Source organism: Fukomys damarensis, unplaced genomic scaffold (assembly GCF_012274545.1).
Source record: "Fukomys damarensis isolate Sample0158 unplaced genomic scaffold, DMR_v1.0_HiC HiC_scaffold_19, whole genome shotgun sequence".
NCBI lineage: Eukaryota > Metazoa > Chordata > Mammalia > Rodentia > Bathyergidae > Fukomys > Fukomys damarensis.
This window is the reverse complement of record NW_022900931.1, coordinates 67,933,661-67,949,587: the sequence shown is the minus strand read 5'-3', so window position 1 is coordinate 67,949,587 and position 15,927 is coordinate 67,933,661. Positions and strand designations below refer to the sequence as shown.

General features: G+C 37.4%; 1 protein-coding gene across 6 annotated transcripts in view; it reads left to right on the top strand.

The window, feature by feature from the left end:
* The first annotated feature begins 422 nt into the window (after window positions 1–422).
* The window catches only part of LOC104857153 (zinc finger protein 583), an 18,523-nt gene continuing 3,018 nt past the window's right edge, over window positions 423–15,927 (top strand). The window contains exons 1-4 of one of the 6 annotated variants that reach the window (XM_010616886.3): window positions 423–505; window positions 1,962–2,042; window positions 5,326–5,452; window positions 5,851–5,946. In XM_010616886.3, coding sequence (XP_010615188.1) covers window positions 2,034–2,042; window positions 5,326–5,452; window positions 5,851–5,946 — 232 coding nt within the window. In that variant the 5' untranslated portion in view covers window positions 423–505; window positions 1,962–2,033. Of the gene's footprint in view, window positions 506–1,344; window positions 1,478–1,555; window positions 1,679–1,961; window positions 2,043–5,325; window positions 5,453–5,850; window positions 5,947–6,215; window positions 6,234–15,927 lie in introns of those variants that run through there. The other 5 variants (XM_010616889.2, XM_010616888.2, XM_010616887.2 and 2 more) reach the window with 5 other exon arrangements.

Genomic DNA, 15,927 nt, shown 5'->3' with positions numbered 1-15,927 from the left:
CGAGTTCGAGGACAGCTTAGCCTACATAGCAAGGCCCTGTCTCAAAACAAGTATCTCAGTATCATTTTCTTCAATTTAAGTATTCATTCTTGAGTTAAGAATGTTAGGTCTATGAAGGTCAGGATTTTTGTTTGCTTGTCCGGTGTTGTGTGCCCAGAGCTCACAACCGTGTCTGATACACTGCAAGCCCTCCATAAGTGACGAATGAAAGGTTCTTCAGAAAGCACACAAGGGTAGGGACACCTTGACCACATTTGCGAGGCGAGCACTGTTGCCCCGCGCGGCCAGCACCACACAGGAGCACATAGCCCTTCGCGACGCACACCCGGCCTGCTACCGCGCCTGCGCAGTTTGAGGCGCCCGCCTAGGCTCGCGCAGCCCAGAGCTGGACTCCACTTCCCAGCGGCCCCTGCGCGGCCCTGGCCGCCTGCGCGAGCCCTCTGTGCCTTTGTGAGCGCGTCGGGCTCCGGAGGAGCCAGACCTCCGGCCTGCGGCGGAGGAGGCGGTGAGGACGGGCTGGTGTCTGGCGTCCGGCGTCCGGAGGGCGAGCCACCCAGGGAGCCCACACAAAACGGGGACGGTGTGGGGATGTGACGGGGTGTGACAGTGGGTGACCTGGGACAGTGTGAGACCTTGCCACCGTGTGTAACCACAGGAGATTGTGACAGTGTGCAAATGTGTCGGCGTGTGACAGCCAGGAGGACCATGTGACCTGTGACAGTGTGAGACCGTGTCAGCGCGTGTGACAGTGTGTAACTGTGTAAACTGTACACGAGACTGTGTGTAACGGGATGTGATCATGACAGCGTGAGACTGAGCGCTGCCTGGCGTGGAGGCTGTGGGATGTGACACTGTGTGACAGTTTGAGACCTGTGTGTGGAGCCTGTGACACTGTGTGAGATTTTGAGACAGTGGGTCACGGCGTGAGACCACCGTGTGTGAGCGGCCCTGTGACGGTGAAGCTGTGGGGGATGCTTGTGACACTGTGACAGTAAGCCCTTGCCATTACTCTTATGTATGAAACTGTTTTACCCTTTGAGATTGAGGCACTGAAATGTGTAATGGTGTGGGACCACGTGAAACAATGTGTGATGAGGTTGTGACTGTCAGAGTTTGACTGTGTTTGGTGGTCTGATGGAACTTAGGTGGCCTCATCCCCAGAGCTAGGGTGTCTTACCACTAAGTTATGCTGGTTCTTAATGCTTTATTCTTCAAGGCAGTAAGGTCCAGAGGAAAAGAACTCGTGGTTAAAAGGTTCTGCTGTGCCTCCCACATCTCTCTCCATCTCCTCTTTCCCCTCTCGTCCCCTCTCCTCTCTCCTCCCCCTTCCCCCCCACCCCCTTCCCTCCCCTCAGAAAATTCAAGGGCTTGGTATTCAGGTGCACTTTGTTATGAGGCAGAACCAGAAGCATGGTGTCCTGACTCTGGTCCAACCACCATCTTCCAGATCACATGGCCCTCCTGATGCACACTCTGTGTAAAGATGCTTTCTCTAAGGCATTCACTTCATGATTTCATCTCTCATCTCTGTAGTAAGGGTGGAGACACATTTCATTTCATCATCATCACCTTACAGAAAGAGTGAAAATTTTAGACCTAGTTTCTAGTTTGGCTCAACTATTCATTAGCATAAGACCTTGGATAATTTCATCGGTGGAACATCTTCATTCATGAAAGGGTAGAAAAACCTTGCTTGGTAATACCATTCTGTAATAGCTGTTATTGTTCGTAAATATAAATGAAGAGATAAGTGATGCACAAAATATATGTCTTCAGATATAAAGCACATGGGGAAATGGATTGTAAGTTTAGTTAAAATAACTTCGCTCAGTGACACCTCAAAGCTACCTCTGTGGTAGAAGGAGAAGAGGGAAGACAAGGAAAGAAGGGTTTCTAGGCATGTGATGCTGGGGAGCTGCAGGGAAGGCCGAGCATTTTAAGGTTTCTTTTTTCTTCTCCAGCCCTACTTTCTCAGGATACTGTCCTTGAAAGAGGAGGGCAGAACTGTCATAAATCCTTAAAATCTTAAAGCCATGTCCAAGGTAAGAAGTGTTTCTTCTTTCTTCCTTGAAATGCCATCTTATTTTTCAGGTTTCATGAACATTTTGCCTTCTAAAACTCCCACCCTGACAACATCTCGTTTATCCAGTGACTTTCCTCCTTCATGGCTTCCATTGCAGAACACAAAGGAAGTCCTGAAAAGCCCACGAGATTCCTTTTTCCTCCAGCTACTTTTTTGTCTATTCAAGAATTAATTCAGCACTTGCAATGGGATCCGTGTTTGGTTATAAGCTCCCAAGAGGCAAAAATCCTGAGTGGAATATGAAAGCTTTCACCGTGGGAGTGGGACTCATTGACACGGAGGTGTTCGTTCCGGTGTGAATGCTAACATTGAGCTCCCCACGACCTGGGTTTGAAACACAGGCAAAACAGGAGGGCCACTGGGTAGACCTAACCATAGATCACCAAAGTGATTTTGTGGAATGAGATTTATCTGAGTGAATATTAAAGTGTAGGTCCGCTAAGGCAGTGAGTGACTCTTCTAGGTGCTCTGTGCCCTTTGAAGAGTGGGATTTGAGAGAATAGTGAGGTTTCATTTCAGGGACATCACGGGTTAATAGCAGACCACAACTATGATATTCTAGGTCACCCAGTTAGGGTTAGTGAATTAATATTAAGGAACAGAAGGATATTTTCTGAAAAAGAAATTAATGAAGGAAATACTTGAATTTACATTTTTTAAAAAACTATAGCAAGGAAAACAGTAAAGTGTAGAATGGGACCCAGAAGAAAGAAATGAAAAGGTGAATATGTAACATCTAGAAAGAAATACAAGCATTAACATTCCATAGGAGTGAAAAATATTATTCACTACACATATAGTTATTTAAAAATTTAAGTGCTGAGTGCTGTGGCAAGTAAAAACACATTCACAAAATTTAGTATCTCCTGTTTTGCTTATGTAATAATATACTGTTATAATTTTAAGTTGGTGGGAAATAGATGGATTATTCAATTAGTAAGAAACATTTTTCATCACACTCAGAGATTCTATGGGCTCAATATTCATAAAAATCATAAAACTGGGCCAGGGATGTAACTCGGTATCATCGTGTCTGCCTTGCAAACTCAAGGTCCTGAGTTCAATCCCCAGTACCGCAAAAAATAAAAATAAACAAATAAAAATTGCTAGAAAATATAGAAATGGTTATAAAGAAGTTACATTAGATTCAGAAATCATGTACAGCAGCACTATACCTGTAATGATTAAAAATAGAAATGTTCTGTATCCTCTCTGACCAATCCTGTACCCATCAGCCATAACTGGCTATGGCAACTTATATGTACTAAAGTGACTGACGAAATGAAATTTTTTTTGTGGTACTAGAGATTGAACCCAGGCTTTCATACTGAGTTACATCTCCGTCTTTTTAATTATTATTATTATTATTATTTGTTTATTCTGCAGCAGGGTTTTGCTAAGTGAGTAAGTTGCCCAGGCTGAGCTTCCTTGAGTGCTGGAATTACAAGCATGTGTCAGCATAGCTACATGAGACTGAACTTTTAATGTTAACTGATTTAAATGTAAATAGCTATGCATAGATAGTAGCCAGAATATTGGGCAGGATAGATCCAGGCCCATGAAATGATAACACTAGGAAGAAAATTATGTGGTCTTGTCCAAGTTGCTTATTTCACAGATGAGGAAAAAGAGGTCAAAAAAGGAAAGTGTCACATCCATGTCATCAGTTAATGACTGAATCACACACATATGAGTTGTACTATGCACTGAGGGCCAGTAATACAGATGATGCTGCGTTAATTTGAAGAGGGTAGAAACTAGAGAGGCTGCATGGGGCCTGTTTCTTTTCTAGCCTGTTACATTCCTCAGCTTCTCATCCTAGTGAAAAGAAATCCAACCCTCACCCTGACCTGTAAGACCCTGTGTGCCCCAGCTCCTCACTACCTCAGACCCGGTTCTCCAGAAATCTTTACATCTCTTCATTCCAGTCACACTGGTCAGTGGGCTGTTCCTCAAACTTAGCAAACTCCCGTCTGAACTTTTGCATGTACTCCCGTCTTCTTTAATTCCCTTCCCATAGATGTTGGCATGGCTTGCTCTCTCAGTTTATCTAAACACCATTACTTCTTCATTTGGGCTTACCTTGACTGTCTTATCTACAGTAAACACCTCTGTCACTCAATCACCTTTCACCTGCCTGTTTTTTGTTACAATATTTTACACTACCTGGTATGGTGTGACCTTATGTTTTATGTGTTTCTCCTTTGGTAGAATTTTAACTCTCCAAGGGAAGGGACTTTGTTTTGTATCTTTGTATTTCTGACACTTAGAATGGTGTCCAGTAGGTTGTAGCAGTCAGTAAATCTTTGCCAGATATATATGTGTGAATGATCAAAGGAATTAATTCTTCATCTGCAAGTCAGTCAAGGACAGTAGGGGCCAGCCACCTCCTGTTTCCTGCTTCTGGCTTGGTAAAGGAGGAAGAGAAAGTGTAGTACGTGATGTGCAGAGTAGATCAAGCCTGTCAGCCTGAGTGCTGTTTCCAGACCACCATCTAGACCTCTGAATCAGTCTCTTGGTGGTATGGCCCATTGAGTTTCTCGAGGAAATTTTAATGCATACCTTTCAAAAAACTCTACGCAAAGAGTATGTATTTAAAGTATGCTTGCTGTAAATAGTAAATGCTTGCCTGGCTTTTTAAAATCCAGCTTGATCATCTTGGTCTTTTAATTAGTGTTTAGTACATTTTCTTTTAATGTTTTTACATACAGATGTATTTTAAAACCTATTATATTTGTTTTCCACTTATTCCATTTGCTTTTCATTCTTTTATTTCTCCTTTTGGATAAATCAGGCATCCCCCATTTTCTTACTAATTATACATAATTTTTATAAATCTTTTAGTGGTTAATTAAGGTAATGTATATCCATTACTTATTATGTAATAATCTTCTTTACTGCCCCACTGTATCCTGATTTCACCAAATTGAGAAACGCTGTGGTACTTAGTGTGAATAACCTGTTACTTTATACTTTATTGGTAACAGTGTTCAGTTACTGCCCAGTTGTGTGCACATATGTATGTGTTATAAATCTTTCGTCTACCAGTCAAGATTCTCTTTGAAACTGTGTATTTTCCATGACAGAATATCAGAACAAGCACAGAGAAATCCTCAGTTCTTTGACATCGCTGAAATTTTTGCTGTATCCAAGATGTTTCTTCAAAAATATAGACAGTTTCACTCTAACCTGTGTGAAGATTTGAACACAAGTTGAACAAGAATGTGTTTCTGTCTTTCCAGGATTTGGTCACATTCGGGGATGTGTCTATAAATTTTACTCAAGAGGAGTGGGAATGGCTGAACCCTGTGCAGAGGAATTTATACAGGAAGGTGATGTTGGAGAACTACAGGAGCCTGGTATCACTGGGTAAGAAAGTCGTAATTCAGAATCTGCACAAAGGATTGTGTTCCAGTGTTATGTTTGGGAAGCCTCCCACATGCTTCATAAACTAAATTTCTCCTTCTTAGATTGGGTGCACCGATACATACCTGTAGTCCTGTCTATTTGGGAGACTGAGACAGAAGATTTGCTTTATTCAGGAATTCAGGGCCAGCCTGAGCAACATAGCAAGATCCCTCTAAAAACAAAAACAAAAGCTCTTGTGCTCTGCAAAATAGGTTGAGTTGAATTTTGCACCGTTAGCTTCATTAGACGATTCCTGAAACATCTCCTCTATTCTTGCTTTAATGCCCACATCTTCCTGACAACCAAAGAACTTGATCTGATCTACAGATGTGGCTAATTCCTCTTTTATTTCTTGTAAGCAGGAATTTCTGTTTCTAAGCCGGATGTGATCTCATTACTGGAACAAGGAAAAGAGCCCTGGGTGATGAAGGAGGGAACAAGAGATGTATGCTTTGGTAAGTGAGAGAAAAGTAGGAAGGTACATACCATTGCAGGAAGAGCTCAGCTATTCTGAGAGGTTCTAGCTTATATGTGGTGCTTCCTGGTAGAGTATATGAAATGCTCAGGCCCTGAGAAGAAACCCTGAGGTATCTCTACCATACCTAATGTATTCTTTTTGTCTATATTGTCTCACAGATTATCAGCTTCTCTGTTAACCTGTATTCCTGTTCTGTGGGTCCAAATATCACAGTGTTTCCTTTCCTTTTTTTTTTTTTTAAGGGAACAAGAGATGTATGCTTTGGTAAGTGAGAGAAAAGTAGGAAGGTACATACCATTGCAGGAAGAGCTCAGCTATTCTGAGAGGTTCTAGCTTATATGTGGTGCTTCCTGGTAGAGTATATGAAATGCTCAGGCCCTGAGAAGAAACCCTGAGGTATCTCTACCATACCTAATGTATTCTTTTTGTCTATATTGTCTCACAGATTATCAGCTTCTCTGTTAACCTGTATTCCTGTTCTGTGGGTCCAAATATCACAGTGTTTCCTTTCCTCCTTTTTTTTTTTCGGTACCAGGAATTGAACTCAGGCCCTTGCCACTTGCAAGATAGGCATGTTGCCACTGAGCTAAATCTCCGGCCCAGTGTTTCCTTGTCTTTGCCTTTTAGTTTTATACAAGTTGACTCATTCCATTTTTTTAAAATCTGTATTTATTTTCCCCTTCCAGTTACTCATCCCTCTTTGACTCAAAGATCATTACATTTATTCATTCATTCACTTTTTCCCCTGAGTTTCTGCTTTAAGCACAGTATCCTACTAAATTCTTGGAATTATTCAGAAGTTTGTAATCCAGCAAAGAAAGAGAAAGCATTTCTAGTTTTATTTTCATGTATGGTAACTGGAGGAAGATAGCATTTAGTAAAACAGTCAGAAGAAAATAGGTTAGTGAGGGAAAAAAAGATGAACTGGCTGGAGACAGAAGAAATTTATTTTTGTGAGATATTAAGATTTCCAGGAACAGAAATGCAGTATACAATGGGGCGGGGAAAGAGACTCAGAGAAGAACCCTAATTTAGAGATGTCATTGGGGCTAGATGTCACCAGTTTTAAGGGTTTAAGAGGTAAAGTCAGATATTTAGACCTTTGTGAAAAAATAGATCTTTGACAACTTTCTCAGCATCCTGCATTGTAAATAAATTACCTCTCTGTAGTTTGTGTTTCTGATTAAATTTTAGCATTTTATCTTCCTAGATAATTATCCTTTTCATTTAGGTTATCAGATTTATTTCCATGTATTTGAGCAAAGTGATCACTTAAAATCCTTTGTATTTCTTCTATATCTATAATAGTTTCCTATTTTAATTTACTGCATATAGTTATTATTTTTCAAAATAATTTATTAGGTTGCTACTCATAAGTCAGTTTTATTCATTTATTTTTCTTTGTTTTTTGTGGTACCGGGGGTTGAACTCGGGTCCTTGTGCTTGCAAGGCAGGCCACTGAACCACTGAGCTAAATCCCCGGTCCTATTCATTTATTTTTCTTTGTTTTTTGTGGTACCGGGGGTTGAACTCGGGTCCTTGTGCTTGCAAGGCAGGCCACTGAACCACTGAGCTAAATCCCCGGTCCTATTCATTTATTTTTCAAGGCCCAGCTTATGGATTTATCTTATTAGTATTAACATTCTTCTGTTTTTCAATTATGTTTGCTTCTTTCTTCATTAATTCTTTCCTTCTATTTTGTCATTTATTGTGTTCTTCATATTACTGAAGGGAAAGGTTAATCAGTTAATTTAATTCTTTTTCAGTAATGAAATTATAAAGGGCTATGAATTTTCCTCTTTCTTCACCTGTCTCCTGTGGATTCTGTTCTTTTGTTATTGCTGTTTCCTGTTTAATCTACAGTTTTAAATTTGCCCTTTACTCCAGAGTTGTTTAAAAGAGATCATTCTGGTTCTGTCATATTTTGAACAGATTGGTATATTGTAGTTGACCCGATAGTGTTAACATCGAAGACTATTTATAGAGTAGACTGGATTTGTACAAACTGTACAATTTCAGGAATTTTGACACTGGCATATACTCATGAAACCATCACACAAGCCAGACACATAGCATTAGCATCATTTCAAAAGATTGCTTATATCATTTGCAGTCCACCTGCAACCTCCAGTTTCAACCAGCCAAATGATCATTCTCTTTTTATATTAGATTGTGTCTAAAATAAATGGCATCATACAATGTGGCTTATATCTGGCTTACTTCACTTAGCGTGGTGATTTTTAAATCATCCGTACTGTTGCATGTTTGAATAGATTATCTCTTTTATGGCGAGTAGTAGTCGATTGAATAGTATTCACTGTGAACAGATAAACACATTATCTGTTCTTATTTATCCATTCACTTGATGATGGAAATTTAGTGGTTTCTAGTTTGGGGATATTATAAATAAAGCAGCCGTGAGGCTGTATGTTTAGGACTTTATGTGGACATATATTTTCATTTTTCTAAATTTAGTCATATGGTAGTCACATGATTAACTTTGTAAGAAATTGCTGGTTTTCTGAAGGGATTGTATGATTTTACATTCCCTCTAGCAATATATGAGCATTTCAGGTGCTTTGTGCCCTCATCTAATCTTGGTTTTGTCAGTACTATTTTAAATTTTAGTCATTCTAATGGTTGCTTTGTAGTTCTTTCATTTTTGTGTTTGTTGTTTGTTGCGCTACTGGGGATTGAACCCGGGACCTTCACACTGATCCACATCCCTAACTCTTTTTATTTTTTCTGTTTTACTTTGCTTTGCCTTGTTTTGTTTTTATTTTGAGACATGGTCTCACTAAGTTGGTAAATTGCCCAGACTGGGCTTGAACTTCTGATCCTCCTGCCTCAGCCTCCCACAGTGCTGGGATTATAGGTGTGTTATCACCATGCCTAGCTTGTTTTGTGGTTTTAAGAAGTATTTTAATACTGAGTAATAGGTTGAGCACCTTTTATATATTTATTGGCCATAAATCTATATTTCATGAGCTGTTTGTTCAAGTCTTTTGCCTCTATTTTATTGGGTGGTCTTACTGAGTTGTAAGACTTCTGAATAGGCTTAAAACAATTTCTTTTCATTTTATATGCACTGAGATATATATGACCATTTTGGATTTTTGTTTTGTTTTGTTTTTCTACTGCTATCTTCGGTAGAACCAAAGATTTCAATTTTTGTAAAATCTAATTTAATAATTTGTCTTGGTCAGTGCTTCTTATAGCTAATAAATACTTGTTTTATTTAAATTCTTCTATTTCTAAGAAATTGTTATTACAGCTAGATCACAAAGATTTTCTTCTAGCAGTTTTATAGTTTTAGCTTTTATATTTAGGTATGTGATACACTTTGAGCTAGCTTTTGATTTTTTTATGAGGTAAAGACTGAGGCTCATTTTTTCCATTATTAATATGCTGTTTCTTCAATAATTTTTGTTGGAAAAGAATTTCTCTTTCCCATTGTATTACAATAGTACCTTTGCTGAAAATAGTTTAATCTGTATGTGTGATTCTGAATTATGTTCTGTTCCATTGATTCACATGTTTATCTTTTTACCAGAACCACACTGTCTTGGTTACTATAGTTCTATAGTAAGTTTTGATATCAGATAGTGCTATTTGTAAAATTGCTTGGACTATTTTATATCAATTTACATTTTACATAAATTTTGGAATGAAATTGAGACTTTCTACTTAAAAGCTTGGATTTTGTTTGGAATTATGTTGAAATTTATACATTATTTGGGGAAAGACTGACATTTTAACATCATTGATACTTGTACTCCATGAACATGGTATGATAAACCATTTATTACAGGTTTCTTTAATTTCTCTTAGGACTATTTTAAAGTAGTCAATGTAGTGGTCTTGTATGTCTTTTACACAATCATTCCAGAGTCTTATGCTTTTAGGGTGCTACTACAAATAGAATTTTTAAAATTTTCCAGTAGTTTACTGCTCATTTGCAAAAAAATATAAAATGATCTTTATAGTAACCTTATAACCTATGACTTCGCTAGATTCACTTAGTAGTAGTTTTAGCAGGTGTTTCCTAGATTCTTAAGGATATTTTTTGTATAGACAGTTATGCCACCTGCAAACAGTTTTATTTTTTCTTTTCCAATACTTCACCTTCTTTTTTCTCAATATATCACAATGGCTAGCATCTCCTGTATAATGTTGAAAAGAAGTGGTAAGAACAGATACACTTCTGTTGTACCAATCCTAAGAGGAAAGGTATTGTATTTTTTACTGTTATGTTAACACAAGCTACACATTTTTCTTAGATGTCTTGATGAAACTGAAGCAGTTCCTTTCTATTCTTGGAACACTAAGAATTTTTATAATGATATTCATATATTCATTGTACATCTAGTGAAGTGATCCTGTTTTTTTCTTTACTCTGTTAATATGCTGAATTACATTGGTGATTTTCAAGTATGAAACCAATTTTATATTCATGAGTGTCATATTTTTCTTATTGCTGGGACAAAATACCTGACACATACAAGTTAAAGGTAGATTTATTTTTGTTTACAGTGTGTAGTGGTTTCAGTCCATTGTCACATGGCTCCAAGATACTAGGGAATGGCACAGGGGCCTGGCATAAGAGAAACATCTCATGGTATGGCAGCAGGAGGAAGAGTGAGAAGGGCTGAGCCAAGAAGGGAAATAAACCCTTCCAGGGACCCAGCTGCTCCCACCAGATCCCACCTCCTAACAGCAAGCCAGCCATAAACCCTCATACTCCAATCAATCATCTTTCAAAAGCCCTGTATTTAAGCACATGAGGATTTGGGGGACATCCAGATATAAATCAAACCAATAGAGTAAATTCTGTTTGATCAAGATTATGCTTTTCATGTATTCCTGGATTTGCTATAGTTTTATTAAAAATTTTTCATATGCGTATGTGTTACATTGATCTGTAGGCATACTTTCTTGTCATTTCTGTACTTGGTTCAGTATCAAGAAAATGCTGGCCTTATGAAAACAAGTTGGAAAGTTTTTTGTTTTGTGAAAAAGTTAGGTAGATTGCTGTTATTTCTCCCTTGAATTTCTGGTAGAATTTACCAGTGAAGACATCTGTGCCAATAGTTTTTTTGTTTTGTTTTGGTTTTGTTGTTGTTGTTTTGTTTGCTGGGTTTTTTGTTTTTGTTTTTATTTATTTATTTTTTGAGACAGGGTCTCACTATGTAGTTGAGACTAACCTGGAACTCACTATGTAGCCCAGGCTGGTCTCGAACTCACAGTGATCCTCCTTCCTCAGCCTCCCTAGTGCTGGGATTACAGGCGTGCGCCACCATGCCTGGCTATCTGTGCCAATAGTATTTTTTATGTAACAGGTTTACTGGCCATATAGTTATTCCAGTTATCTAATTTGTCTTGAATTAGATTTGGTAGGCTGTATTTTTTAAAGGGTTTGTACAATTGTCTTATTTGCCCAGTTTATTAACATGTTTTTAATAATATTCTTACCTTTTCAATGTCTATATGTGAGTAATAAGTTCTCTTTAAGTTCTGATATTGCTGATTTCTGTTTTCTGCTTTTTCTTTTTAAAGAACCCTTAAAGATCTTTTTAAAGAACATATTTATGATTTATTTTCTGTATTGACTGTTTTCTAATTTGTTATTTTCTCTTAGTTTTGTTTTGTTTTGTTTCTGCTTTACTTTCCTTGAGTTTACTTTGTTCTTTTCCCCTTTTTTTGAGGTGACACCTTAGGTTATTGATTTTTGTACTTTCAGGTTTTAAAAAAATATAACCTTTTAAAATTGTAGACTTTGCTTTAAGTACTATATAAGCTATATCCAAGAAATGTTGATATGTTATTATCAGTAACTCCAAGATATTTGCTTATTTCTCCTGTTATACTTCTACTGTTTACTGTTATAGAGAAATAGATTAATTCACAGATGTTTGCTGTTTACTACACATCATTACTTATTTTGTATTTAATTTTGTTGAGGTTAGAGAACATACTCTTTGATGTCAGTACTTTTAAATTTATTGCCACATAGCATATAGCCTGGGATATGGTCTGTCTTACTGACTGCATATAAATACATGTTGTACAGTTTGTTGGTATATTGTTCTATTATGAATTAGATCAGCATCATTAATCCTGCTGAGATCCTCTATGTATTTATTACTTTTTATGTAGTTTTATTAATTCCTGAGCAGCTCATATTACAGTTACCTAGTATGACTACAGAGTTGCCTGTTACTTACACGGCCAGTTTCTATGAGGCTCTGTATTAGATGCATACATATTAGAAATTATTTCTTCTCCCTGATGAATTGACCCTTTTATAATTATGGTACGTTCTCTTTACCTTTGATAGTACTTTGATTTCTTTTTTTTTTTTTTTTTTTTTTTTTTTTTTTTGGTACCAGGGATTGAACTCGGGTCCTTGCGCTTGCAGGGCAGGCCACCTAACCACTGAGCTAAATCCCTGGCCCTCGATAGTACTTTGATTTCTAAATTTATTTTATCTGATATGAATATAGACACTCTAGCCTGATGCTTCAATTTCTATACTGTATCTTTATCTAGTTATTACTTACTTGTACTGTAGTCTCATATTTAATGTGAGTTTTCTGTGAACATCATTGGGTCTTCCTTTTTATTCATTTAATACCTTTTAAATGGATATGGAGTCAATTAATATTTAATACATGGTTTGAGCATTACTAACACAAAAACCTGAAAGGCTTCAAACTCTGAAACTCTGATACAAGTGAAAATTTCACACCCTAAAACTTATTTTTATCTGAAAAATTATTTAAAATACTGTGTAAAATTACATCCATTTTATATGTATATGGTATATAAGAATGAAAAATGAAGAGCTGAGCATGGTGGCACACACCTGTGTAACCCCAGCGTTTCAGCGGCTAAGGCAGAAGGATTGAAAGTTCAAAGCCAGCCTGGGCTACATAGCAGCTACATAGCAAGATTCATTCTCCAAAAAATAATAATGACAATGAAATAAATAAATACACAAATTTTGTTTTAGACTTTAGACATATTTCATTATGTATATGAAAATATTCCAAAATACCAAAAAATCTGAAATCCAAAACTGTTTCATCCCAGGCATTTTGAATAAGAAATACTTGTTCTGTAATTATTTATATAATTTTATTTGAATCTACCATTCAGTTGTTTTTTTTCTTTACACTTTTATTTGTACGCCACCTGCCCTTTTGGTGTTTTGAGATAGGGTTGCACGATGTAATTGAGGCTGGCCTTGAACTCACCATTTAGTACAGACTTGCAGCAATCATCCTGCCTCAGCCTCTTGGAGTACAGCATTATAGGCATATGTCACCACATCTGCCTCTTTTCCCTTTCTTCTTATCTTTTTGACTTCAAATATTTTTAAAATTTTTGATTTATTTGGGGATATTCTAGTTATAGGTTTTTATATTATACTTTCAGTGGAAAGTTGGGCAGTAGTACTCAAAATATGGTCTGGGACCAGCGGCATCACCTGGGAACTCATTAGAAATGTAGATTCTCCCCATGGTGAATATATTCATTATATGTCACAAACATATACTAATAAACTTTTTAAAAAAAGAAATGCAGATTTCAATTAGAATTCTGTGCATGGGGCATGGTAATCTATTTTAACAAGTTTAGGTAATTCTGATGTACTCTAAAACGTGAGAATCACTGCTGTAATGATTAAAATATATGAACTTTTCAATCTAATGAGAATATTAGGAATTACTATACTTACATTTGTACTTTCCTGTCACAGTTTTATCGACTAAATCTCTCACTAGATTCAGTGCTACCTTGAAGTCATTTATTTCATACCCGCTATTCATGAGCCTCCGGGATTTCATCTTCATGTGGACATTCCAGGCGACACTGATCAGTGTGATTTCTGATTGTTTGGTTAGAGGGAAGGGTGGAGCTTGGAAGAGCACTGGGGCGGGATTTCGTGTCTCGAGTATGCTGTCTGTAGAATTTTTTTCCTATCTAATTTCATTGTTTATTATGATATCATATCCAATTCAGTGGTAATATTCCTCTCAATTTCAGCCATTTACCCCGTTCATGCAAGCAAATCTTTCTGAGAAGATGAGTTAGTGATATTTCATGTATTATTATTTCACTATTTATTCTGTAGATACTAAGATACCCAACCTGTTCTAGGGGATGTGTGTCCAAAGGCCCCCAAAAAAGTTCCTGCACGTGACAGTTTCTATTCTGGTGAGGACAGAGGGTAAATTAACATGTAATATGTTAAATAAGAGTAAGGCAGAAGGATGGAGAATGTGAGAATGTACTGTTTTATAATGAGTGGTCAGGGAAGGTCATAGTGAAGGTGTAATTTTTAAGCAGAACCTCAAGTGAAAAAGTACATTAAATTAGGTAGAACTCATGAAGATATTGGCATAGGAAAGACTTTATGAACAAATCCTCAGTACCACGGGAACTAGCACAAATAATGAACAATTGGGATCTCTTATTTTTAAAAAGTTTCTGCACTATCAGAGAAATCACAAGCAGAGCGAAGAGACAACCCACAAAGTGGGGAAAATATTTTTACCAGCTGTTCCTCCAAGGTCTACTATCTAGAATATATAAAGAACTCAACATCAGACCCCCCAAATATAAAGACCCAATTCAAAAATGAGCATCTGAAATGAACAGACATTTCTCAGGCAAAGAAGTAAAGGCAGCAAATAAATGTGAAAAAATGTTCAATATCAATAGTCATTCAAGAGATGCAGATGAAAACAACATTGAGATTCCATCTCACCCAAGTAAGAATGGCTGCTGTCAAGAAATCAACCAATAACAAATACTGGCGGGGTTGTGGGGAGATAGGAACCCTTCATTGTTGGTGGGAGTACAGACTGGTGCAACCACTGTGGAAATCAATACAGAGATACCTCAAACAACTAGGATTACAAGTCCCATTTGACCCAGATATTCCTCTGCTGGGTATCTTCCCCCAAAATACAAAGAATCGTACCACAGCAATATATGCCAACCCATGTTTATAGCAGCACAGTTTGTAATAGCTAAAATCTGGAAACAGCCCAATTACCCATCAACTGGAGACTGGATAAAAAAGATGTGCTTCTTTAATAAAATGAAGTACTATTCAGCCATAATGATAAACTAGAGATATTTATATCTAAGTGGATGCACATTGAGGCCGTACTCCTAAGTGAAATTAATAAGACACGTGTAAATACCAAATAGTTTCTCTGGTGTGAAAAGCTAAAAGTGTAAATTAGGATCAAAATGTATAATTGGTACTAATAGGAAGGAAAGGCCAGGGATTTGGCTCAGTGGTTCCAACGCCTGCCTCACAAGCACAAGGACCCGAGTTTGTTCCCCGGTACCAAAAAAAAAAGGAAGGAAAGGTCTAAAAGAGTAGAGGAAGTGGGAGGGGAAGGGGAAAGGGAAAAAGGGAAAAATATGTGAAAAGGAAAAACAGAAACAATGTCTTTCTAAACAAGGAAGGGTGGAGGGGCTGAAGGAAGGGCTGGGGAGGGGGAAAAATAAGAACCAAGATAAGTCACGTAAAGGTACAAGATCCCGATGATGAATGTAACTGTATTGTATACCTAAAATGGACAAATAAACTTAATAAAAATTTTAAAAATACATTAAGGGATTAGTTAAAGCAGATACTGAGACACAGGCCTTCTAGACAAAGAGAAGCAAGTGTAATGTTCTTAAAGTGGGGATAAAATGAACACCCATTTGGCTAAAGTGATGGAAGCAAGTATAAGGATGAGGTGATCTGAAGCCAGGCCTAGTGGTGCTGCTTATAATCCCACCCAACTTGGGCAATTAACAAAATTTTACCTGAAAATAAGCAGGCTGGGGATGTAGCTCAGTAGTAAAATGTTTGCCTAGCATTGCAAGATCTTTGGCCCTTAGTTTAATCCTAAGTACCAAAAAAAAAAAAAAAAAAAAAAAAAAAAAAAAG